Source organism: Eutrigla gurnardus (genome assembly GCF_963514095.1).
Source record: "Eutrigla gurnardus genome assembly, chromosome: 1".
Classification (NCBI taxonomy): Eukaryota; Metazoa; Chordata; class Actinopteri; order Perciformes; family Triglidae; genus Eutrigla; species Eutrigla gurnardus.
In genome coordinates this window covers 11,904,444-11,928,898 of record NC_139915.1, presented here as the reverse complement: position 1 = coordinate 11,928,898, position 24,455 = coordinate 11,904,444, and the positions used below count along the sequence as shown (strand labels likewise).

At 41.2% G+C, this 24,455-nt stretch overlaps 1 protein-coding gene across 4 annotated transcripts in view; it reads right to left on the bottom strand.

Moving 5' to 3' along the window:
• The window catches only part of LOC311014575 (protein diaphanous homolog 3-like), a 172,294-nt gene that overhangs the window by 82,117 nt on the left and 65,722 nt on the right, over window positions 1-24,455 (bottom strand). For all 4 annotated transcript variants that reach the window (XM_084011242.1, XM_084011245.1, XM_084011244.1 and 1 more), the window contains 6 exons: window positions 23,719-23,813; window positions 19,938-20,039; window positions 17,137-17,376; window positions 13,537-13,666; window positions 5,475-5,599; window positions 2,455-2,619 (listed from right to left, as the gene is read on the bottom strand). In XM_084011242.1, the coding sequence (XP_083867368.1) occupies window positions 2,455-2,619; window positions 5,475-5,599; window positions 13,537-13,666; window positions 17,137-17,376; window positions 19,938-20,039; window positions 23,719-23,813 (857 nt within the window). The remainder of the gene's footprint in view (window positions 1-2,454; window positions 2,620-5,474; window positions 5,600-13,536; window positions 13,667-17,136; window positions 17,377-19,937; window positions 20,040-23,718; window positions 23,814-24,455) is intronic.

Sequence of the window (24,455 nt, the reverse complement as noted above, 5' to 3'; positions counted from 1 at the left end):
TAAGCGCAGGTAAGGCAGGCTTTTCATTTGCTTTTAACTGAAATTCAATATTGATGGCAAGAATGATCTAACTACTGAAAACAAAAGGGAACTAAAGGAACATAGATCTTGAGAGATAGTGGAGACCCTGAGACTATGAAAAGATTTAGGCTCGTATGATTTTTGCCATATGCCAAAGCATTCATAGTTACTGTAATGTTGGGGAGAGGGAGGGAGGGAGGGAGGGAGGGGGAGGGGGGGGAGAGAGAGAGAGAGAGAGAGAGAGAGAGAGAGAGAGAGAGAGAGAGAGAGAGAGAGAGAAAACCAGCTCTCTGAGGAAATTGCCCTCCACTCTCCTTCATCACTGCAGGTCTGCTTCCCCCTCCTCCTCTCCTGGATGTCCACCATTAGACACGCTCAATTGGATTCCTGTCAGATTTGCGGCCTCGCCCTGGGTCTCCTTCCTACGGGTGACTGAGCATGTTGTACGTGTGTGTTCGAGTGTGTGTGTGCCCATCTTTGTGTGTGAAAAAGCTAAGCCGTTTCCGTATAAAAACTAAAACCAACACAAAATGACAAACGCACAGCAAACAAACATGCACGCAGACACACATTCGGTGGGCAACATGCACACAGTTGGAGGCTCAGTTCGCTTCAGGCCGTGAGCCGCAGACAGCGTGCACCTATTAGCACAGCAGGCTAAATGCTGACACAGATTTGACCGAAAGGTTATTGTGTTGAGATTTACTGTGTGCCTACGTCCGTTGACCTCGCCTTGGCTTCTCCCTAGATATGTCTGTGTGATGTGACCATGTGAACGAATTGCTGACCCAACGCAGGGAAATAAATAGCTACCTTGGGAGTTTTGACCATATAATTCTCGTCTTTATAACACTTGGCTTGTTCACCTCTCACTGGCAGAGTCATTAACTGTTATGTTTGGTCAGAGCATAAACCCCACAGCTGAACGCAAGCCAGAACCACGGAGCGAAAATGAAAGGAATTACAGCTGCAGTATGAGACATTATAATTACGGTCAATTGGCATTAAACAAATACGGGGGCAATATTGATGTTTGTATCATTTGCACTGGTTCGGATTCACGTCCGAACACAGCCAGTGATGCACTGGGTTGGGGCAATTAAAGTGAGGGAAATACTCACACTACAAAGAAGTCCTGGGATCAATAGAAAATGTGAAAAAAATGACAAGCAAAGTAACAGCCAGACTAAAAACACATCTGGGAACATTTTTTTTCCCTGAATAACTGTTTCTTTGAGCCTGTGAAGACTGTGTAGATACTGCAGTTTAGTCTCAGGTTAGATGCCACATGCAGCAGCCAGCATGCCAGGATATGTGGCAACAGAGTGCTAGAATTTTAATTTGAGAGGGCAGGACTGATTCAATATTTTGTGTCAGCGTAAAAAAAAAATGCCTAAAAATCACTGATCTTCTCAGAAGTGACGGTAGTTCATTTAAAAGGGTTTACAAAAAGTTGTTACTGTGTTTTCTTAATAATAATGCACCATCAACGTCCATTTAAAACTGTCAGACTTTGTATAGAGTATACATTGTGCACATTAGTGTGTAGATGTACAACTTAAGCTTTGCAGTACAAGAAAATCTAAAGCATAACTAATTACTGTGCAGGGGGAAAAAACGCAAAGAGGCATGAAATCCATTTGTGTATGTGAGGTGGATGTTAAGTTGGGGGCAGGGCAGGAACTTTGGTAGGCTAATTAGCTACTATTATCTGTCGCACCCACCGGCCTGTGCCACTAATCCTGCTGATTAAACACAGTGGGTCTCCACAGCTCCATAGCTCACAGTAGCGCCGGACTGATAAGGCCACAGAACTCATTGATGACATAAATGTCAGGGTGAAACTGGACTTCACAGGACTGGCACTGTTCTGCTTGTGCTGTTCTGCGCAATACTGATGTAAGAATCACAAAAAGTAAAAGGTTAAAATCAAACTCACGAATGCTGTTAAAATATTTGATAACATCAGTGCTATTCATAAATAGAGTTTAGTAAAGCAGGCCTAAATTTAATAATGTATCATTCGTTGATGAAAGAAATAAAATGCAAACAAACCAGTAACTCAAAATAACTGTTGATTATTCCTTTTAAATGGCTTCATGGAAGACCTGGTCACATTAATTGGCACTCCAAGATATTTTAGTCTAACAGGTGCTTGATGCATCTCTGTGCCACAATCTCAGTGAAGTATCTGTACTGTACAACTGTAACATGATTAAAGTTGCATTATTTATCATTCTAAAAATCAAATCAAATACCTCCCACACACAAAAAAAAAAAATCCAGGCACTGCCAATTCCACTGAAAATCAACTCATCAACCATTAACCACCCAGTTTCAATTAATGTGAACATTCACAGTAATATGTTAATCGTTTGAAAAGAATGCTCCCATGCATGTAGTATGGGACAATCTGCAGTGCATAATACTCACCGTGAACATGGCACGGAAGTTGCTGAGATCGGTGAACAGCTCCTCCACAGAGGTCTTCTTGGGATCAACAGCAAAGTACTCCAGCATGTTCTGATATAGCGTCTCCATATTGCTGTGCATTATCACCAGCTTGTCATATTGCTCTCTGGCGACCTTACTGAAGCTGTGATGGCTGTTGTCAAGGTCACCATCACTAATAACATAATGCAATATTGTAGAACCCTATTTTAACAGCAATGCAGGAGGTGTATAGAATGGAAAAAGAAAACATTAACATTTGTTGCAAGGATTTGAAGCTGAGAAACAGATTGGCAGTAGCAATCTGCGATACTGTCAGTCATGTTACTACTACACTGCTATGACCCCCCACCCCCGCAGCCTATAGCATCTGTGGCTCGTGTATGGCAATGCGTGCTGGTGTTTGACATGCACAAAATTTAAATGCAAACCAAGAAAAAACAAGATACTCCACTGCTAAACACACATGGGCAGACTTTTACTGCACTCAAAGTTCAAGTCGTTTTAACTCTAACCCTCTATGTAACTGCCATTCCAAAGCCCATCCAATCAGGTTATAATTTACTGAAAAGCTTTCAGGGGTTTTTTTTTAGCACCAATTAAGCAAGAGCAGAAAATGAAGTATTTGTGCTCATGGCTCTGGTTCTGTGCCAAATGTGGCAACAAGCTAAGTTTGCTTATGCTTTTTTGGGTCGACTAACTCCGAAAATGTGCTGTTTTTACCACTTTGTCAAGCGACGACATGTCCTCACACCTTAGAGCGTCCCAAGAATAATGTCAAGACCTGGTTCTCACAGATGTGGATACAGCCTACAACACAGAGGGCTAGGGCAGTGACATGTACTTGCTTTAAGATTGCCTGTAGAGGAGTCTGCACCCAAACTGAATGAAAAGGCATCTGAAGGTCCTCCTGGTTAAAACCTAGTAAAGCTAGGGGCAGCTTTGCTATGTCGGTACGTTTGTGGGTGGAGGACAGAGCAGAGTGAGTGGGAAATAGAGGGCACTATACCTACCTCCAGGGCAGAATGTTAAGAATGTCCACTGTAAGTGACCACACACACAAGTCAGCCAGCATGAATTTACTGTTGTAAAAATAATTCCATATACAGTACATGTATGTTATATCATTACCTCAATTGTATTTGATTTTATATTTCCAAAAGCCTATCCTGTGGTGTTCTTTTCACATGAAGAAACTCAAAATTGAAGCGTTATAAATAACACCTGGGTTTGAGTCAACCTATCTGCTTCTTTTGAAAATTCTGGGTAACTTTCTGGGCAAATTAATGGTAAAGGAAAGTGCCCCTAACCAGCAGTCCTGCTAATGACCCAAATAACCTTTTCTTATGGCAGATAGGAAGCAAAAGTGTCTCTGTGCTTGTGTGTCTGTGGTATCACAATTATGTGGGCAGCCTCTCGACTCCTATTGTGCCCCTTCATTACAGCTCAACTGATGGACCTATTTGACGTCTGGCCTCAGTTGAATCTGGCTGGGGATGGGACTACCTATTCACAGCTGGGTAAATGCTGTTCAATAGGCACTGCTCTCAGATTGACTTGTCAGTAATATCCTTCCAAGCCAGGAGCTGCTGGAAAGACGCACGAGGAAAGCAGGTGATGGAAAAAAGAATATAGAAATAGCCGAAAGCCAAGGAAATATTTCTCCTCCTTCTCTTCCTGGTCTACACACACACACAGACACACACACACACACACACACACACACAGACACACACACACACACACACACACACACACTATTCCAGCTGTGGGACTTGAGAAGAATAAAAGAGCCAATACCCTGGTCTTTTATCCAATACATAGTTACTTAGATGACCTGCACTTCCTGGGAATCTTCAAAGATAATAACTGACTAAAGTTCAGTAATGGTTGTGAGACAATGGAATGCATGGTCCTTTCCAAATTCACTTAAAAGAGTTTGATTATACAAACACAGCTTGCCAATATTAGTAAGTAGCAAATACATTCATAGTATAGATTAATAAAGTAATCAGGTTCTCTAAATTGCCCGTAGGTGTGAATGTGAGTGTGAATGGTTGTCTGTATCTTCATATCAGCCCTGTGATAGACTGGCGACCTGTCCAGGTGTACCCTGCCTTCACCCAATGACAGTTGGGATCGGCTCCAGATTTGATGGAGGCTTAATTAGCGTATACATAAGAAATGTTGTGCAAGGCACCTGGAACTGGAAAGCAAGGTAGTGAAGTACAGAGCTGTCAAATCCATTCTCAGTGAACCTTTCTGTGTTGCACTCAAGTTCTCTGCTAACTACCGCAGCACAAGCCATCACTGCCCCAGCCCCAAGGCTATCGATCAAAACTACATGAAGGAGGCTAGGTACAGGTTGTATTATTGAACACACTCTTACACACCTGGTCTGAGACATGCCTGTCCACCTGATGCACTAGAATTATCTCAGCGGGCAGTGAATAATTCACACTGCTGCCGGATAGATGTGGACAGTTGTATTCATCATAATGCATATGTTCCTAAGTTGAATTATAATAAACTGAAAATTTAATAAAACGTATCAAATCACTCGTTCCCCATCTCCAGGTACAAACGACTCTTATGCTGTGAAATGGAAGGAGTGACGGAAAGATGTAGGATCCCAACTCTATCTCTCTTCCCTTTATTTTGAAGTTGCCGTCAGTGTGAAGTACTCAAAATAGGGAGCTGAGAGGAGTAGTGGAACAACACCTTGAATATGGAATGGACTGCCACTCATGAAAATAGAAAACCCTGTACATATAAGACCTACGATAAGGCCTACTTGTCTCCTCTCAGGAAAATGTCATTATTTAAAGGGTAAAGGAAATTCCACTTTTACAGTTTTGAACTGTGGATGTATTCATATACTGCATCTAAACATTTGTATTTATGAAAATGTTATCAATAAAACCTTCAAGCTATAAAAATCCACATCTTTAAACGTACACATACATATTCCAGTTGCGGAAACATGTGTCTTCAAAGGATATAGCCATTTTGGCGAGGAACCTGTCGTTGGGGTCATCGGGGGAGGAGAAAGTTTCCAGGTCTCTCTCCAGCTGCAGCAGCTGCTTCTCCATCTGCCTGAGGCTCTTTTCCAGATTCTCTGCAGACACTGACACACACCCACGTGTATCGAGAAACACACACCCACGTGCCAAGGAAATGTGAAGAAAGAAGCAAAGAAAAGGACAATTCAATTACAGGTACAATCAAATGCATTATTATTTTGAGGTTCTGAAAGACAGAGAGAAAAACAACACAAACAAAAATAAATTAAGAGGCACTCGCTCAATTGCAAAGCATGGTTATTGTGGGTTCACACTGCACCAGAAACACCATGGGAATAAACAATGAGTGAGGAGAAAATAAACATCAAGTGAAGGTAGGTTCAATCCATTGCTTTTTATTATTCTGTTTGCCTTTCATATGTCCATGTGTTTGCCATAAACAATTAAATCTATCGCAGAATGCAATGCCCTTACTGACACACATGCTGCTGTGAAAGCATGCAAAGTAGAAATCTTTCTGCGCCATTCATCCTTTGTATTTAGTCTTATCAACATGTATGTGGATCATGCAAGTGGGAAAGCAGAGGACCACTGAGCCTAACTTTCTGTTAAGTTGGTCATGGCTGACACTTTAAGCTAGTCACTTAATATAGCATATGGCTTAAATTACCCTGATTAGACCCTGCTTGACAAAAAAGCATAAGCTGCTTATTTTTTTAAGTACTTTCAAATGTCCCTTGATCCTAATACATGCTTTACGAAAAGGGAAAAAAAGGAGAGAGAGAACTTCAATTTAGCTTTAAGCTTCTCACTGACTATATAGCATAAACCCCATCTACTGATGAGAACAGACTGTCTTGCTCTCACACACTTGTTCAATCTGACCTCTTAAATACAAATATAACTTTGCAGTAGGTTATACGGTTATATTTTGTAAATCATCGTGCAAATCTGGACGGTATAAAGAAAGCAGAAACCTGTTTAACTAAAGGGTTCAGAAAAGGAGAAGGAAGCATTTTCTTTTCCTAGACGATTTGTTTAGTGGAAGAGAATAATTATACTTTTGTATTTTAGGAACAATTGGGAAGTGAAAGTGAACAGGAGCATACAGTTTAAGCGTCAATGTTTAATGCCTAGCGACCTGTTCTAAAGAAATAGTGGGTCGCATGTCACTTCTACCACTGGATTCATACTTAACAGTCACTAGTTAAAAAAAAACAAACAAAAAAAAAACAACCAAACTGATGAAATTCTGAGAGTAGGTCTAAACAAATCATGAAACACACAAAACAACACTGCTAATCCCAGCGTAGGAGTCCCAGCGGGCTGGTGGAGTGCTGGGTCTGACCTGTATGACAGCAGCGATGGAAAGTTTGCTGATCCGGTGGGGAGTCAGGGAAGTCCCCTGTAGCTGGAGTTTACACTGGCTGAATTCAAATTAACTACTAACTGAAGGTAAGTCTCTTTGAGCTGCAGCAAACTCTACAAACATGCATACATAGACATCTATGACATAATGTCAGCACTGTAACCTCTTCACATGCAGTTGATGTTGGTAGTTTATTTTTTTTCAACCTTAAAATCTGTCTATATTATACACATTGGACTTTTAATGCATAGGCCTATGTGGGAGCTATCATACGTGTAGAACCATGTGTTGTTCACTTGATGTCAGTCAAAAATAAAATCTTAAACCAGCTGTGTTAACATAAAAACTTGCCTCGACTAAGTAGAAAAATGCCTATTTAAAATGTGTTTTACACCTTTAAAAGAAAAATGCCTATTTAAAATGTAAAGGAGCAAGCCTGCTGTAATAATGAGTTTCACCACATTACACTAATTCAGATCTTCAACAGGGGGTCCGCACAGTTACTGCAAGGGGTCCCCGAAATGATTTGATCCCAAACTTCTTTTCTTCCAAAAACGTAAATATGTCCAAAGATACACATTAACATGAATACAACCTTGTAGAAGCAAATAGCAATCTTCCCATTTGTTAAATGTTATGTTGTGAAATTGTGATGTAGAAATTCCAATATAGAATTAAAATACTTCTATAAATATATGAATCTGTCAACAATTATTATTTCAATAGCTTATCATTGAATACATACATCAATACAAAGTATGTTTACATGGCACTAGGCTGCACTACACATTATTACTGGCCCGGTTTGATAAGCAGAAGTACTTCCATCCATCCATTGTCTACCGCTTATCCTGTATTCAGGGTCACGGGGGGCTGGAGCCGATCCCAGCTATCATTGCGCGAAGGCAGGGTTCACCCTGGACAGGACGCCAGTCTATCACAGGGCCGACATGTAGAGACAAACAACCATTCACTCTCACATTCACGCAGAAGTACTTCATCTATAAATTGTAAAATGTACAATCATGTGTATTATAGTATAAAGACTGTAGTTATAGCAATAGATGTTTTCCGAGGACAAATCTGAACGAAATATAATGCACATCATTTCCAGAAAACATATCAAGTTATCAAAGTTGAACTACAAAGACAATAAAGCAAATTAAAGTTTACAAATGACATTGTATAGATAATGCCTCTGCATTGGATTCAGATATCTCAATTGTCTGTCTTCAAGACACCGGTGCATAGGGATTGGAATCGTCTTTCGCATTCAAGCACTTTCTTGCCACTCAGGTCCTGTTTTAGTGCACCAGGCTAATGTTGTAAATTAATTGAGTGTGTTCTTATGTGACTGTGAGTTAACTACTCTATGCTGCCATCATGACCAGGTCCCTCTTGCTAAAGAGATAATGCATCTCAGAAGATTTCCTGGTAAATGAAGGCTAAGAAATCAAGGGTGTGACTAAAAAATGACAAGGCAGGTAATCGTGCATCTGCTGGCACACAGAGATGTTGTGTAGGAAACCAAACAGAAATAAACTGTCTCCATGCCCTTCTGTCTCTTCAAATAAAAGCTGATGGCCTCTAAACACACATCCTTTGCATTCTATCAACACTCATGAAACCATAAATCTTTGATGAAATACCCAATGATTTCCATACATCTGACAAATGTCCAATATTATTAATATGATAGATTAAATAGTCCAAAAGACATTTGAGTAATCATGCGGAAACTGACACTTCACATCCTCTATTATTTCCATTTTAACAGTTTAAGTAGTCTCTTTTTTGTGAAAGTGTTTTGCAAAACTAGACAACCAAAGACTGTCTGAATGAGATGTGGGCAGCATGTATAACTGAGAGGCGGCTAGATGGGCAGTCTGTTAATAGATAATTATTAAAGCTCAGTGTTGCATTCACTGAGAAAAGAGCAAGGGAAGGGCGAGACAGGAAGCAAACCAGGGAGAGGGATCTCTCTTCTTATCTTAACAATCTAAGTTGCAAGCTTTGGTTAATGAGGTTACCCCAGGTGGAGGGGCATGTGACCAAGAAAAAGAAGTGCAGGTAACAAAATGCTTCAGGAGAAAATCTGCCTGGGACTGATCAGGGGCGTGAGTACAACAGCTGGACCGTTTTGTTAAACACACAGAAATGTGTTTGAAAACAGATGATGCTGATGCTCTGTATAAACGCACATCTGTCACAGACAACCTAGGAATTGCGAATTAATTGCTCTGTGGTGTGGCGAAAAAGCAGAGATGGAGGCAAAAGATTTTCCACGTCTTCTTTGTTCTCCCTGGCTACCCTCTCGCCTTCTCTTTCTGTGTGTTGAAGCATGAGTGCTTTTTATGAGCAGTGGGGCCTGAATGCCTCTGTGGTCCAGAGGGGTCGCAGACAGATGTAGGATGTTTTAGAAGAATAATAATTGGAATATTTGTAGAGGTCAACTCCCCCATTGACATCCTTTTATTACTCTGCCAACCTGCTGTGCTATAAAGGAGACTGAGTGGAGCACTATGCACACTCGCTCACAAAACAGTCCCACTACACACAAGGCTCCACTATAGATCATCCTTTGATGTATGGAAATTAAGAAACTGAAAAAATGCAGATCTGCCTCCCGAGGCCAAAGCCTGACAGACAAGTGTGACTAGACTGATGGTGCCCAAGGCTGGGAACGGGAGACTCGTAATGCAAGAAATCCTGGTGCACACTCTTTACATGCTGAGGACTATGTACAAAAAGAGCAGGAATGTCACTGAATAGCAAGTGGCAGTGTACACTTTTCAACCTGAGGCTCATCACTCAGACCAAACGTGGCAAAACAAAGCTTGAATCTTTTATAGATGAACCCTCATATCACAATATAACAAGTCCTTAGGGCCACAAGCCTCGAACTGAAACTGAACCTTTAATTTGCTAAATAAAATGAATGCAGATAAGTCTATTTCGTATAATGCATAGCTTTCCAAGTAAGCAGTGTTTCTGCTGCTGAAAGGTTATATTTGAAGACTGACACTGAAGTAGCCTCATTGAGCACATTAGTATGTCGACGTGTGCCTGACGTCAACCGCAAGCTCAGCGCCAAATGCCTCGCAATAAACCACCCTAATTGTCCAACCTTGACTTCTGTGTATTGTGTGTGTGTGTGTGTGTGTGTGTGTGTGTGTGTGTGTGTGTGTGTGTGTGTGTGTGTGTGATGAAGGACAAAATAAATAGCAATAGGAGAGTAAAGGGACAGGAAAGAAGATTGATAGACCGTAAACCAGACAGACAGACAGACAAAGAGATATTGACAAACATGTACAGATACATGCATAGATGTATAGGACATGGCAGAGAGAAGCAGCACACAAGGACTACTTCCCCACGTCAGGAGACATAATGACTGTAGTGCTGAAAAGAAGAGAGCGGGGAAGAAATAAGACACAAAGGAATCCTGAACTAAGCTGCAAATTTGCTTCCATGAGAGTGGGGGGCTGGCAATGGGGGGGGTAAACGAAGAATGTGTTACACACTCAAAAGACAGGGGCCTTTTGCAACTAGGAGCGCAAATCATTACTGCTACTTCTATAAAACCTTGTTTCATGCTCAAGTAAGCTCTTTGGTTAGTGTCTATGAATGTAACACAGCCTTTTAGTGCATCTTCAAGCCTTACGTACGGCTGCCAGACCCGATGGAAAAAGAAGCCACTCAAGAGCATGGTTTGTGAATACTAAATTCAATTTATCCAATTTATTTCTGAATGCTAGATATGGAGAGATGAGACATAATGCATGCATCTCATAATGGTACGGAGAGAGACAGTGACGGAGAAAGAACACTGCACCTATGGACCCTTTTCCATTTTTAGTAAACAGTGATGTAGGTAAGTGAGTGAGTGCACGCTGTTTGGAAACGGAAGTACGATGGAGAGTGCTCATCAAGCTATGAAAGGGCATCGCAAATGCAGTAAATTGACTTTCTATATCTGTGTGCCATTAGTGAATGGGTAGAACACATTAGCAAGTGGCCAGATATAGCCACGTATAGTTGGTGAAACCTAGCGTGTAACGTACACCGGCGAGAACTTGCAAGCATGCAAGTCACTCGATGATTCAGTCTACGATATCTGTGGTCATGTACAGAGCGTCTCATACTATGACACTAGGGCTGTTGGAATCAACTTCAGGAAATCAAATATATATTTAGATAGTAATATTTATATGCTGGAATTTACGATGGCTTATTAGGGCCACTGTAGGAAAAAAAACAAAAAAAACAAAAAAAACAAACGGAGCCGAGAGAGGTGGGAAATATTCAGAGAGAAAAAAAAGTGCAAATTTAAAACTAGCAAGCTATTATACATGTAGAACCATGTGTTGTTCACTTGAGGTCAGTCAAAAATAAGATCTCAAACCAGTTGTGTTAACGTAAAATCTCACCTCGACTAAGTAGGAAAAGGACTGCTGTACCCTTTAAAAGAGCAAACCTGCTGTAACAATGAGTGTCTCCACATTACACATAATCAGAGATCTTCAACTTTTTTCTACAGTGGCCCTAATACACCATCGTAGAACTTAGTATTTTTTTTTTTTTTTTAAGAAACAAATCTTAAAGCAAATCTCACCCCCCTCGCCTATGCCTAACCACATAAACGTATGCTTTTGACACATGAAATCTGATTAACAATAAAGTATTCTGAATCACAATCTCACTATCCCAAATAGCTGACCGCGCCGCGCACACGGCGATAACCCCGCGGCAGCACTCGATGAAATGAAAACAAAGTTATGGACAGGACCTCTAGAAGCGATATTGTTAAAAAATATGGAATTAAATTCAAATAGTATTATAGAGGAAAATTGACAGCTCTATGTGACACATATTCAGACTTTTTCAGTTTGCGCTGTCTGCCAGGATGGCTTCATCAGCTCTTAACTTCCACGAGCTAGCTAGTAGGGCACGCTCACATACAGGAACCACGGGCCGGCCCACCTGTGTAAACAAAGCCAGGAGAAGCTTTGATTACAACACACACAGCGGGAGAGTGTTGACATTTCTCCACTAAATCTATAGCTAATAGTTGGTTGCTGATAAATGAATGCTCCGACTGTGTGACTCTCCGTGGTTGCTTGTAGTGACGGCATCTGTTGAAAAACACACAGAACATGCACGGTTGCTCTGAAACCGCCGTTCTGTAGAACTTGAGTCCACTGTTGGAATATCAATTTGGACAACTGAACATGCAGCAACCTGACATTTTGATGCTGTGAACAGTTTCGATTCAGCTTGTCAACTAGTCTGGATGACTGGGGCAAAAGCCATTTCCGTTGCCAACTTACAAAGGCGTATTTTGGATGACGTCAGCTTTAAAAGGATCTATATAGATGCAAATATGCTCAGTGTGAGATCCACGAGGTGGGCAGGCAGACGGAGCTCGAAGAGAGATCCAATGATTGTGCTTTCCATTGATCTCGCCCTTGTACTCAGACTTGGCCGAGGGCTTGTGGACACAGAGCAGAGTAGGGAAAAAATGAAAACACTCAACAGGAGCATCGTTATTCGCAGATTATTAAAGACGCAATAAAACCTGGAGGGCTCCTTACAAGAAAGAGCCCAAACAATGAAGTCAAACATTTAATCCTTCCCTCTGTGTTCTCCTCCTCTCGCCCTTTTCTTCACACTCCCTGATGCTGGGAATGGAGCAGTGGGTAAAACCTTCTTTGGAGCAACAAGAAACATGCTGTGACAGTATGGCGCCGCGACACACACACACACACACACACACACACACACACACACACACACACACACACACACACACACACACACACACACACACACACACACACACACACACACACACACACACACACACACACACACACACACACACACACACACACACACACACACACACACACACACACCTGCTCACTATGTCCTCCTATATTGCTGGACAGCTCAAACAGCTCATTATTTTTTCATTAAGGTCCCCTTCCATCGTTCCATTACCACTGCAATTGTCCATACAGTCACTATTGTTTATGTCAGGTAATATAGAAACACTTAACCGTCACCATCAAACAACAGGCCAAAGAATTCTTTCCAAATACGTAAAATGGTATTCAGTTTTCAGTTTCAATAGCACTCTCTCAGTTGCCTTAATGACATGCTGAACAGAAGATAACATAGTTTTTCTCATTTAACTCAAAGTTAAAGAGGTTGGCTGTTTTGAGTTCCAGACAGATAAAGTGTATCGCAAAAAGCTGCAAAACAGAAAAGGGAAAAGTGCCTCCTCTTTTTGTCTTTCGTTCAAAGAATACTCCCACTACTTTATTGCTAACTGAGCATTTCTAAGACCAGCTGGCAAAGCCATGCCGGTGTGGATGACACTCCTGTGCACTGGGGGAAATGAAGTTGACACCAGCTTGTACCAAAATAACAGCAATAATCACACCGGGATATCGACTCAGACAAAGCAGGAGTTAAAATTATCAAGAAGCACCACGGTTGTTCCCTGATAATTAGAGCAGTGATCCTTGCATGCTTAAAACGAGTCACAATAAATGGTGCGTAGTACCTCAGTGCAGCAAGTGTGTCTGTTTCTTATACGACCTGAGTAATACATCAAAACCATTCAGTGAGTGCATGTGAGTGCATACAGATAATAACGTATATTACCTCTGCTCGATCGATCCACATGCTCCAGGTCTTCAACAAACTTGATCACGTCTGGAAACTTCTCCTCACATACTTGCACCAGGAAGTGGAGTAATGTGGTCTTCTGGTCCGCTGACTTAGTGTCCTTTAGCTGTGGTAAAACATATGCACAAATAGATAAAGTTACACTTAAACATCTACGACAGCAAAAAGATGCATTTTATTACACTTCCTTTAATCTTCAGATATAGATTCTATAGATGGGCCAATAAAACGGCTCCGATTGGAACAGGCTGATTGCATATTTGGCAGCCACGATGCCAAGTAGAGGACAGGTGCGCTGTAGCCGACAGACAGCAGGTTGTTGTCCGCATTGAGGAGTAAACATCACACCAGCATCTATCTGGACCCAAGTGGCACGTGCAGGTACAGTATGTGTAATGTGCTGCAGCTGAGCACCCAATTAGCGATGCAGCCTGCGATGTGGCGTTAGCAGTGCACCTTTAACCATTTCAAGCAGTTTCAAGCACTTTATTCTAAATCCAAGCACTTTGTATACCTTAAAAACATCACACTAAAATTTAAGTGTTTTCAAGGATTTCCAACACCCGTAAAAACCCCGGTTATTGTTCAGTTTGTGGCTCTTGTACCGTATTGTAGCTGTCTGCTGTCTGCTCCGCCTTTGATAGAACACTCTTACTGCTTTATGCAAGATTTGATTGGTTGTATCTAAATTAGGTCTCCATTTTAATGGAACATTATTCCGTCAAATTGACACTAAACTAGTGGCGCCATCATGAAGGCAAACAATAAAGACTATACATTTCTACCTTTTGTTTTCTGATTAGTAAACAGGGAGAAAGACAATTTAATGTTGGTTAGTGAAAAAATTGACAAGAGATTGCGTGTTGTATAACCAGGAGGTCATGTGTCATTGTCCTTCTTTCAGCTATAAGCCTTTTCAGTGGCTTTACTGTGTGTTGACAGTGTTACAGAGGATTTCATGTCTTGTACTCACGCAGCAGACACATATTAACAAAGTGATGACCTCTTTGTGCCTCTCCCTCACTCCCCTAAGCGCAACAATTTGTCAATGTCCCCATCATCGTTCTTTTACAGCGTAATTCCAAGATGTCTCTCAGCATCCCCCCCAAACATCCCTCCTGTGGAGTGCGTTGCTATGTATCTCTCTAGGTGATCTATTGGTAGACAGCAGTATACTCAGGCCTGCTGGGTTTAATCATGTTTGTATTATCTCCTCTAATCAAACATTCTCATCTCTCTTTTCATTTCTGTCCCCACCCCCACCCGTAAGCTTCAAGTGCTTGCTCACAAAAGGTCCCTCTGAATTTAGATGGATGGTAATCATAGCTGACAATGTAAACATTTAGCTTTTTCCACTTGTGCTCGGTGCAATTTCCCTGTGCTGTGGAGTGTGCTATGGAATTAAGTTGTCAAACTCGAGGCAGGCACAAAGGTGATGTCTTCCTCTGTATATCCTGCGTCTGACATCGACGCACACCTTGGTCCCACAACATGCCAGCATGAAGATAAGCAACTAGCCACACTGGAACAGCAGTTTTACAAACGTGATAAACACAAACCATATTGCCTCATAGACTTTTATTAATTGATTATATGATCACTCTAATGAAACCGATCCATCATCGTGTGTGACATGAATCCATGTTTGGGCACTGGTGTTTATATGAGCATAAGCACCCAAGTCTAACAGGGCAGAGAGGTGGCAGTGATGAATGACTGTGGCGGTTGTTACTGTGGAAACGGCAGAGAGTGTGCCAACAGATGTAATGTAACCACTGGAGGAGCCTCCTACTCCAGAATTACATTCTGTTCATCCCCATCACTATGACACAGGCAAACGTACTGTCCTGTCCCCATGCCATATACAATTCAAAGGTATTGGTATTTGTTATGTTGCTGCCCCACAAAGCATGGGTAGCACTGCAGGGTGTAAGAACCTTCAAATGGATATCGTCCATAGCTCAGTTATCTATTCAGAGCAGGGGAATGAGAATAAAGTACTCCCTGAGTTTGGTTGCTTTGATAGATGCCCACAGATAAAGAAGTAAAAAAAAAAAAACGTCTTGTGGGGATGATAGCATTCGATCAAATAATAAAGTTTCAAACAGAATGACTAATCATAGCCAAGGAGTTATAAAATAATAAGAAAAAAAAACATACATAAGATATATGCATAAAGGCATTGACACTGAATTTGACTTAAAATATTTTTCTGCTAACTTATTATGAAAAATAATGTCTTTCGTCTTCAAAACCTAAGACTAAAGATTATTGACAGTTGGACTAGGGCTTGTACTTATGACTCAAAATAGTGATACAATATCTGTATTGCAAATTACCAATTAAACTAGTGCTGGGCGGTATGACCAAAAATGTATATCACGGTATTTTTCAAAATTATATCGGTTTCACGGTATTTGACGGTATTTTTTTTTTCAAGCACGACTGGGTGTTAACCTAATTTTCTAATAATTTAGAGAATAATTACTGCAGTAAATTGGCTTGGACTGACATATTTTAATGTCATAAGGAGTGAATATTGTAGAAAAACATTAATGTCCACACTAGCATTAATGATGTGAAGGAATCAGAATGCATGACTGTTGCAGTCAAAATACAGAACCCTTTATTGTTTTGCAACTTGAAAAAACATCTTTTGTAAACCAACTGGCTACACAATGTAAACAATACGTCTCCTGTAACTGCAATATGAAGACTTCTTTATCCACTGGACATCAATTAAGGCAACATCCATAAATAATATTGAAACAAATAAATTAAAAAAATAAATAGTTCCACAGTTTGCTTTTCTTGTCGTAGGCAGTCCCCCTAGCAAACGCGTCTTTGAGTGACATTTGACCCGTCTCTTCTCCCGCAGTGCGAACAGCGGCTACAACTTTAGCCCGACGGCATTTGCAGAATATTGTTGTTTGTTCGACGTCGATTTTTTAAAGCCGAAGAATTTCCAAACAACAGACACGGCTCCTCTTTTCGGCACAAGTTCTTCTGTTTCATTGCTTGAAAAAAAGAAATTGATAAACACGGCGAAAGTTTCGGCAAAAAGAAACTTTCGCCGTGTTTATCTATTTTTTCACCGCATCTTACGCTCAACACAGGCTGTGCTCTCGCATGCTGCTTGTTTGGTGCAGCTGCTAAACAGCCCCCTCTCAAACAATGTCCGGCGGCGCGACGTTCCGCCGCTCTGCGTTCCCGACGTTCATACGCTACACACTCACCGGTATTGGGGTATATGAAAAATGCATATCATAAACAAAAAAACCACCGGTATTCGGTATGAACCGGTATACCGCCCAGCACTAAATTAAACTTGAGGTTTTTGATTATATGTAATAAGAAATCAGAAGAATCTGGCAGGTCTCCATCATCTGGTCTTTATATCAATCTTTAAATCATTGCTGCTACTACAGTGTTATTGGAAAGACAGTGTGTAAAATCTTGAAAAATGTAATCAGGGTTTTTTCCTTGAACATGCATCACTCATGTTGAACCACTACCACTGGAGGGATTAAGGCCTACTGTATGTGAACAGTTGATGGTGAGCATTTCAACCCTCACCTTGCAGAGGGAACTGAGGTCGAAGCCATATGACTGGGCGTTTCGAGAGCCTGCATTCATGTAATTCCCCAGCAGCAGCACCAGCTCCAGCAAGCGGCCAAAGGAGCGGCTCTTCCTGACCTCATCACAAGCAGCGTTTACAGCCAGGATATCTGGACGCAGGTTGTTTACTTGCTCCTCAAACTGCAGCCGGAAGAGGATGTGGTTGAGGCGAGGACGGAGCCGCTTCACACTGCTCATCTAGGGAGATACAGAGATACAAAGAGGCATGGAGGAGAAAAGGGTAATATGGAAATTAGAATCAGAAAAGACAAATGGAAGGAGGAGGAAAGCAAGAGTCAAGGAAGTTACGCCAAAAAAGAGTCAGAGAACATAGTCAAACTTAAAACAACTTCATTTAGACTTTTGAGACAGTCTCACATTCAGCCGATATCATTTAAATTATATATATGCAACCAGCATGCTGGAAAAGTGTTGCTAGGCAGTAGTAATGGATGCTGGCACTGATTTGATTTGGGACCCAGGTCTGTTAAGTTAATTGTGGAGTTAGTGTCCTTATAGGGCAGGCAGTGGAGGGGGTGGAATATACAATAGGCTGCCTTGGATTACCACTCTCACACAATTAGAGAAAATTGGAAAATATTGCATTGGGCCCAGGGCCTGGCCACAACAGTAATTGTGTATGTGTGTGGGGTGGTGGGGAGAGGCGCAGGTTCCAATTGTCTGTTCCACACAACAGCTGGCTGTGTGGTTTGATGTCCTCCATCAAGGGTTTAATTATAGCTACTGTAATGTTATCAAATGACTATTTCAGTCGGTGAGTGAGTGAGTGAGTGAGTGAGTGAGTGAGTGAGTGAGTGAGTGAGTGAGTGAGTGAGTGAGTGAGTGAGTGAGTGAGTGAGTGAGCCTGTCTTTGTGTGTGTTTTATGTGTATTAATATGTTAAAATTAAGAAGTAACAAGGTTCACAAGAACCAAGAAGAGTCCAGAGATGGAAAAATGTGGTATGGACATTGTATTAGGAAGAAAATAATCAGAGGACGAAGAAAGAAAGCAAGAAAGGCCAGAATGAAAATGTGTGCAGTGGTTGTTTCTGTGGCTGACTGCAGAAAGCAGTGCTATCAACATGGAGGTACAGGTTCTGACATAATTCAATAAAAGACTAAAAAGAAGGAATTATGGAAATAGAGCTTGCGTTGTATAGCACCGTCAGAGGTGGAGGGATGGTGAAAAAGACAGTTCTGTATGCATGCTATAGATTTATGTTGGCCTATCAAGAGTGTTAGGAGTGAAATGTATATCGTATCACATAGTGTAAACTTTAATTAATGTGAATAAATATTTTTGGCAACTTGAAATAAATGTCTTTGTGGACATTAATAACAATTTAAATCCAAGATGAAAGACGTTCATTCAAAGACATGCCACTCATAGGGACTGAGGCGGACATGTTGGTAAACAGTGTGATTCCTTAGATTGTAGGGGTTGAGATTAAGTTTGTCAAGCCCAACTGTAGGCCTATACTAATAACAGCTACTGCACTGCATAAAGCTGACTCGTGTAAAACACATTAAAATATGCTTTCATCTATTCACATGAGGATGTGTGGAAATAAATACTCTGTCGGAAGATTGGGCTTGTTTTTTTTTTGCTTTCTGACAAAAAAAGCAGCTGGACTAAAACAATGACTATAACAGCCTGGCATCCAATGCCAAAATAATTGAGGATATATACAATCCAATCACATCTTTTCCTACTTACCATTGCTAGAGTCAAGGTAAAGTTCAGATTAACTATGAGTGGCAGACATGGGGAGGAAAACAAAACAGATAAAGTGCATGTGATTGCACAACAGTAAATTAGAAATTCCCTCTGAACCTGAGCTTTTCTGATAGGTGAAAGCACACAGGCCTCCTTGGGCCCACGCACGCACCGAAGAGAAACATTATTATACAAACAGGCTCTTCTTTGTTCTATGTCTCCCTGATGAACTCTATACAACAGCTGAGCATGCTCTTTTTTCAGCCTTCCCCTCCCTCTCAATCTGCCAATCTCCCAACCACTCGGTCACTGCATTCCCATTCAAAGATAAGTTCCTCTTTCATTGGTGTTTACTAAACAGGTGGGCGCATGTGGCAAACAATGTTTATTCTATCTTTAGTCAGTAACTTGGTTGCTAGGCAGAAACACAAAATGCACAAGTGCTACATACATACTCCTCATACATAGTTCAGAATAAACCTCCTTTGAAAAGTCTTTAAGAAAATGATGCAGACATAATTAGGCAGCAGTGCTGCTTTTTAATGTGCATAAATTAGTGCAGAAGTCTACAGGTGTCCTGTCTTTCCTCTTAAGGCTTAAAAAGATAGAATTTTAAAAAGCTTGGGATTAAGGATTTTCATATGAAACTGTGTGTGTGTGTGGACATGAAGTAGGAAAGAGAAAAAAAGGGGGAGATATGATGCCAATACAAGACAGTAATTTACATTACTGGAACATTAATATTGTAAAGTAAAAAACATCATCTATAAAACTGCGTATGCATGATTATGTTCTGTTAAACAATAATTAAAAGCTCTGAATTCCATCTTAGTTGACACATTAAGAAAAAACAACAAAAATACAATGTAAATATAATTTCTTTAAGATATACATTTTTTTTATTTTTTGTGATATACAGCTGTATAAGCAACTGCTGACATATTTTGTGTGTGTGTGTGTGTGTGTGTGTGTGTGTGTGTGTGTGTGTGTGTGTGTGTGTGTGTTTGGTGTGTGTGAGTGTGCGTGCACGTTCAAACTCACCACTATCCCAAACTGCTCAGGCTCGGACAAATTGGCGTAGTCGTTTTCATACTTGGCCAAGGCGTTCAGCTGCTCCTGCTCAGGTAGGTGCTTCACAAGGTTCTACAAAGAAGAGAGGAAGAAAAGGAGTGAGAAGCAACATGGAGGAAAGCAGAGCTGAGAAAGGCAACCGATAAATACTCATTTATTTGAAAATAGCCTTGTGATTGTCATGATGCCAGACACACTTCATTATATTAATTGTACGTTTATGCCGTTATATCCTCCTTATTTTCATGTTTCAATTTATATACTATGTAGAAAATGTAATGACCTAAAGTGTCCAAAAATGAAGATGTTCGCCTCTCGGGGATTGGCTATATCTGGCTCTCAACAGTGATGTAGTTTCTCACAGTCCATGCCTTCAGAGCAATGTGTTTTTTCTTTGAATTTAATTTAGAAAGAGCCCTAGGACTATCACTCTTTGTTCTGTGCTTGTTTGGTAACTGTCAGCCCTGCTGATGAGCTTCAGTGGAAATAAAGTTCTTAACTGCAATAAAATGTATTTTATTGTCAAATAGAAGACTTAGGGCTATTTATACCTATAGAGAAAATTGAAAGTGATTGGGTTTTATAGACAGCCAAAAGGAATACATGGTAAATTATGTAAGCCATGTTGATTACATCGCCTTCTCCTTTGAATTTAACAGCCATCTTAACAAATACTGTGAGGTAAATACGTTGGTCTGATGCATTCAAATTGTGTTGAAAATCTTAGCCAGACGCCTCAAGTCAGAACAAATATTGCCACTTATACTGCTTGAGTTTAATAGAATTTGGCTTAATGACTAGTAATTAATTGCATGTTATAATTACCAATTATTCACCAAATTAATATTTTAAGCGTGTACATCTGTGGATCACGTTCTGTTTCATCTCAGCTGACCCACACCTACCCTGACTGATCAGTTAATTAATCGAAAACCCATAAACCAGAATCAGAAATACTGTATTGATCATTATAATAATTAATTTATCTTAAAATGAACAGTATAAATACAGTATACATGAAAGAGGATTGTGCAGTAGGTATTATCCAATTCCTCAACATCTGGTCCACCAATTCAAGCCATCAACCTTTTGCATTTTTGTTGACATCTTTAGGTTGATATAACTTTGGCTTAATGAATGTACACTTCATCCTTTCAGTGTACTAATTCCAGCCATTAAGTAGGGATGCACGATATTATCGGCAAGGTATCGGTATCGGCCGATATTGACGTTAAAACGTATTATCGGTTATCGGCTAACATGCCGATATATTAAACCGATAAATAAAGATGGCTGCTTCCTTGATTAAATCAGATGCCCGAGGGCGCGAGGATTGCGTGCGCATCGCAACGCGACACGTCACCTACATCAACTTGCAGCAGAGCGAGGGGGAAGTTTAAAATGTCAGCAGTGTGTACGTTTTTTAAAGGTGTCGGAAACGGATAGCAAAGTTTGTATTTGCAACGATTGTTCAGCGTCGGTGATGCAAGGAGGAGCCAAGACGCATTCTTTTAAAACGTAAGTCGCAGTCGGCAACATATGTTTGATCATATTCACTGAAGCCGACACTATGCGACGAGGCAGAGGTAACGCCAAGCACCCCTCAAGTGGAGACTGATTGTCCCACAGTGCACGGAGCAGGGAACGCGCACGCTCGCCCACGCTGAACCTTTCCGCGGTGTGTGAGGCTCCACAGGTGAGGCGGAGGTGTAATCAGCTGAGCGGGGCAGGAAGGCTTTGTGTGCACACGCGGCGACGGACACTTCATGAAGGAGCAGCCAAGAAACGGGTTTGCTCCACTGATCTGTGAGCGTGAGCGTGCGGGGATGTTATTCATAGAAATGCACTGTTGAAATAGTTCAGTTAAAAGGGTGTGTTAAATAGATTATTAGTTAATTATTTGGTAGAATATCAGTAAAACTGTGACGCTATGTGCTGTAAAACCTGTTAAAACATGTAGTTTAAAAAATTGTACGTGTACTCCATGCCGTTTATCGATGAGAGAAGACACGGGCGCGTTCACAGAATCTGGTGCACTGACGAGCACTCGATGGGAGGGAGCGGAGGAGCTCGGTGGTAGAGGGGGGGGGGGGGGGGGGGGGGGGGGGGCGCGTGAGTGTTGTAAACATTCAAAATGTGACTCGATCTGCCAGACTTGCCGACTGCACTTTTATTGTCCATTTGAAGAACTGTCATCCGTTACAAGTTTGTATATATTTATATATATATTTCGGTTTTGGTTATCGGCCAAATGAGTTATAAAATATCGGCATGTCGGATATAGGCAAAAATCCAATATCGTGCATCCCTACCAGACTACTGTGAATCCTCATTTGCTAGACTGTCCTTGACCTTGAACCGGCACTGACACAAACTAGAAAGCTGGAGTACATTTCCACATTCCAGTCTGCACTGCCCTTCCGTCACTTGTTTGCCCCATCGTACACTGCTGATCTAGGTGTTGGCTGTTCCCAGGATCAAGTTGGAAACAATGGGGTTTTGACTGCATTTGATTCCAGAGCTCAAAACATTTGTAACAGCCTTCCATTCAAAACCAGGCAATCAATGTTAGCATCATCTTATAAAACTCTGTCTAAAATCGTACATTATATTGCCAAAAGTATTCAATCACCCATCCAAATAATTGAAATCAGGTGTTCCAATGACTTCCATGGCCACAGGTGTATAAAAGCAAGCACCTAGGCATTAGAGCTTAGATTCTCTGCCCAAGCCCGAGCCTAGCCCGGCCCGTGGCCTATGCATGCATTAAAAATAATTGTCGGGTTGAAATTGGGCTCGGGCTCTTAATTACAGTTAATGTGTTGGGCCGGGCCGGGCCGGGCCGGGCTCAGACAGAATGTGCACGGGCTCGGGTAGGGTCGGGCTTGATTTTCTGGGCCTGATCTAAGCTCTGCTAGGCATGCAGACTGTTTCTACAAACATTTGTGAAAGAATAGGTCGTTCTCAGGACCTCAGTGAATTCCAGCATGGTACTGTGATTGGACGCACCTGTGCAATGGGAAATGTCCTCGCTCCTAAATATTCCACAGTCAACTGCCAGTGGGATTATAACAAAGTGGAAGCGATTGGGAACGACAGAAACTCAGCCAACAAGTGGTAGGCTACGTAAAATGACGGAGCGGGGTCAGCAGATGCTAAGGCATATAGTGCGCAGAGGTCGCCAACTTTCTGCAGAGAGTCTTCATATCTGTGCACCAGTGCACAAAGCAAGGTCCATAAAGACATGGATGAGTGTTTGGTGTGGATGAACTTGACTGGCCTGCACAGAGTCCTGACCTCAACCCGATAGAACACCTTTGGGATGAATTAGAGTGGAGACTGAGAGCCAGGCCTTCCCGTCCAACATCAGTGTGTGACCTCACAAATACACCTCTGGAAGAATGGTCAAAAACTCCCACAAACACACTCCTAAACCTTGTGGAAAGCCTTCCCAGAAGAGTTGAAGCCGTTATAGCTGCAAAGGGTGGACCAACATCATATTAAACCCTATGGATTAAAATGGGATGTCACTTAAATTCATATGCAAGTCAAGGCAGGTGAGTGAATACTTTTGGCAATATAGTGTATTCCCACAAATTGGCTGCATCGTTTTTTTGCTTACTTTTTATTATTATTCATTGTATTAATATTTTAATTATATATGTAATCAAGTAGCCAGTCCAAAAAAAGCATCTGCTACTATAATGTCAGGTAAGTAACATTTTACAACTTTATGCAGATGTGGTCCTACCTGGATCATGGGTTCAGTGAGTTGCTCCTCATCCACTTCAACTATCATCCCCCGAATTTCTTGATAAGGCATACGGAAGGAACCCAGGAAGATGGCTACAACAAAACAAACACATATGTAGCAAATACCGTGGGAAATCCAACAATGATTTACCAGTTACCAATACCATTGCAATTTCAGGTCATACAAATACAAATCAATAATATGAAAAAATAATTGTGTGAAATTAAAAATTAAAAAAAGAACAGTTTAAGGACACATGAAGGGCGTGAAGTTGGAACCAAAGAGAAATAAAATGTAATTTATATCAGTACAAATTTTAATTTGTTTTTTGTCTTTTCAAATGTGGTTTAGCAGGCATGAGCTCATCAGGCAAGTAGTACCACTGGGGACTGAATGCCAAATATCTTGTCAGGCTAAATCATTGAGAAATACCCTGATAGTCGATGTGTGACAAGGCAAGGCAACACATGATGCAGAACTTGGAAGATTATTGGCAATACCCCAAGGTAAAAACTCTGGTGATGCAGGTATCGTTCCATATCCTGTGTGTTATTGGGCTCAGTTTTTGAGCCAGTCTGGTGCATTAAAGGCCAGCCTGACTGAATAACTAGTCTTTCTTCTCCCATTAACAAACATCTGAATGTGATATAAGTGAACCTTGTATTTCTTACAAAACAAGTTAAAGAGCTTCCATGTAAGGACAACTCCTTTTGAATGGGAATTCAGAAACATTC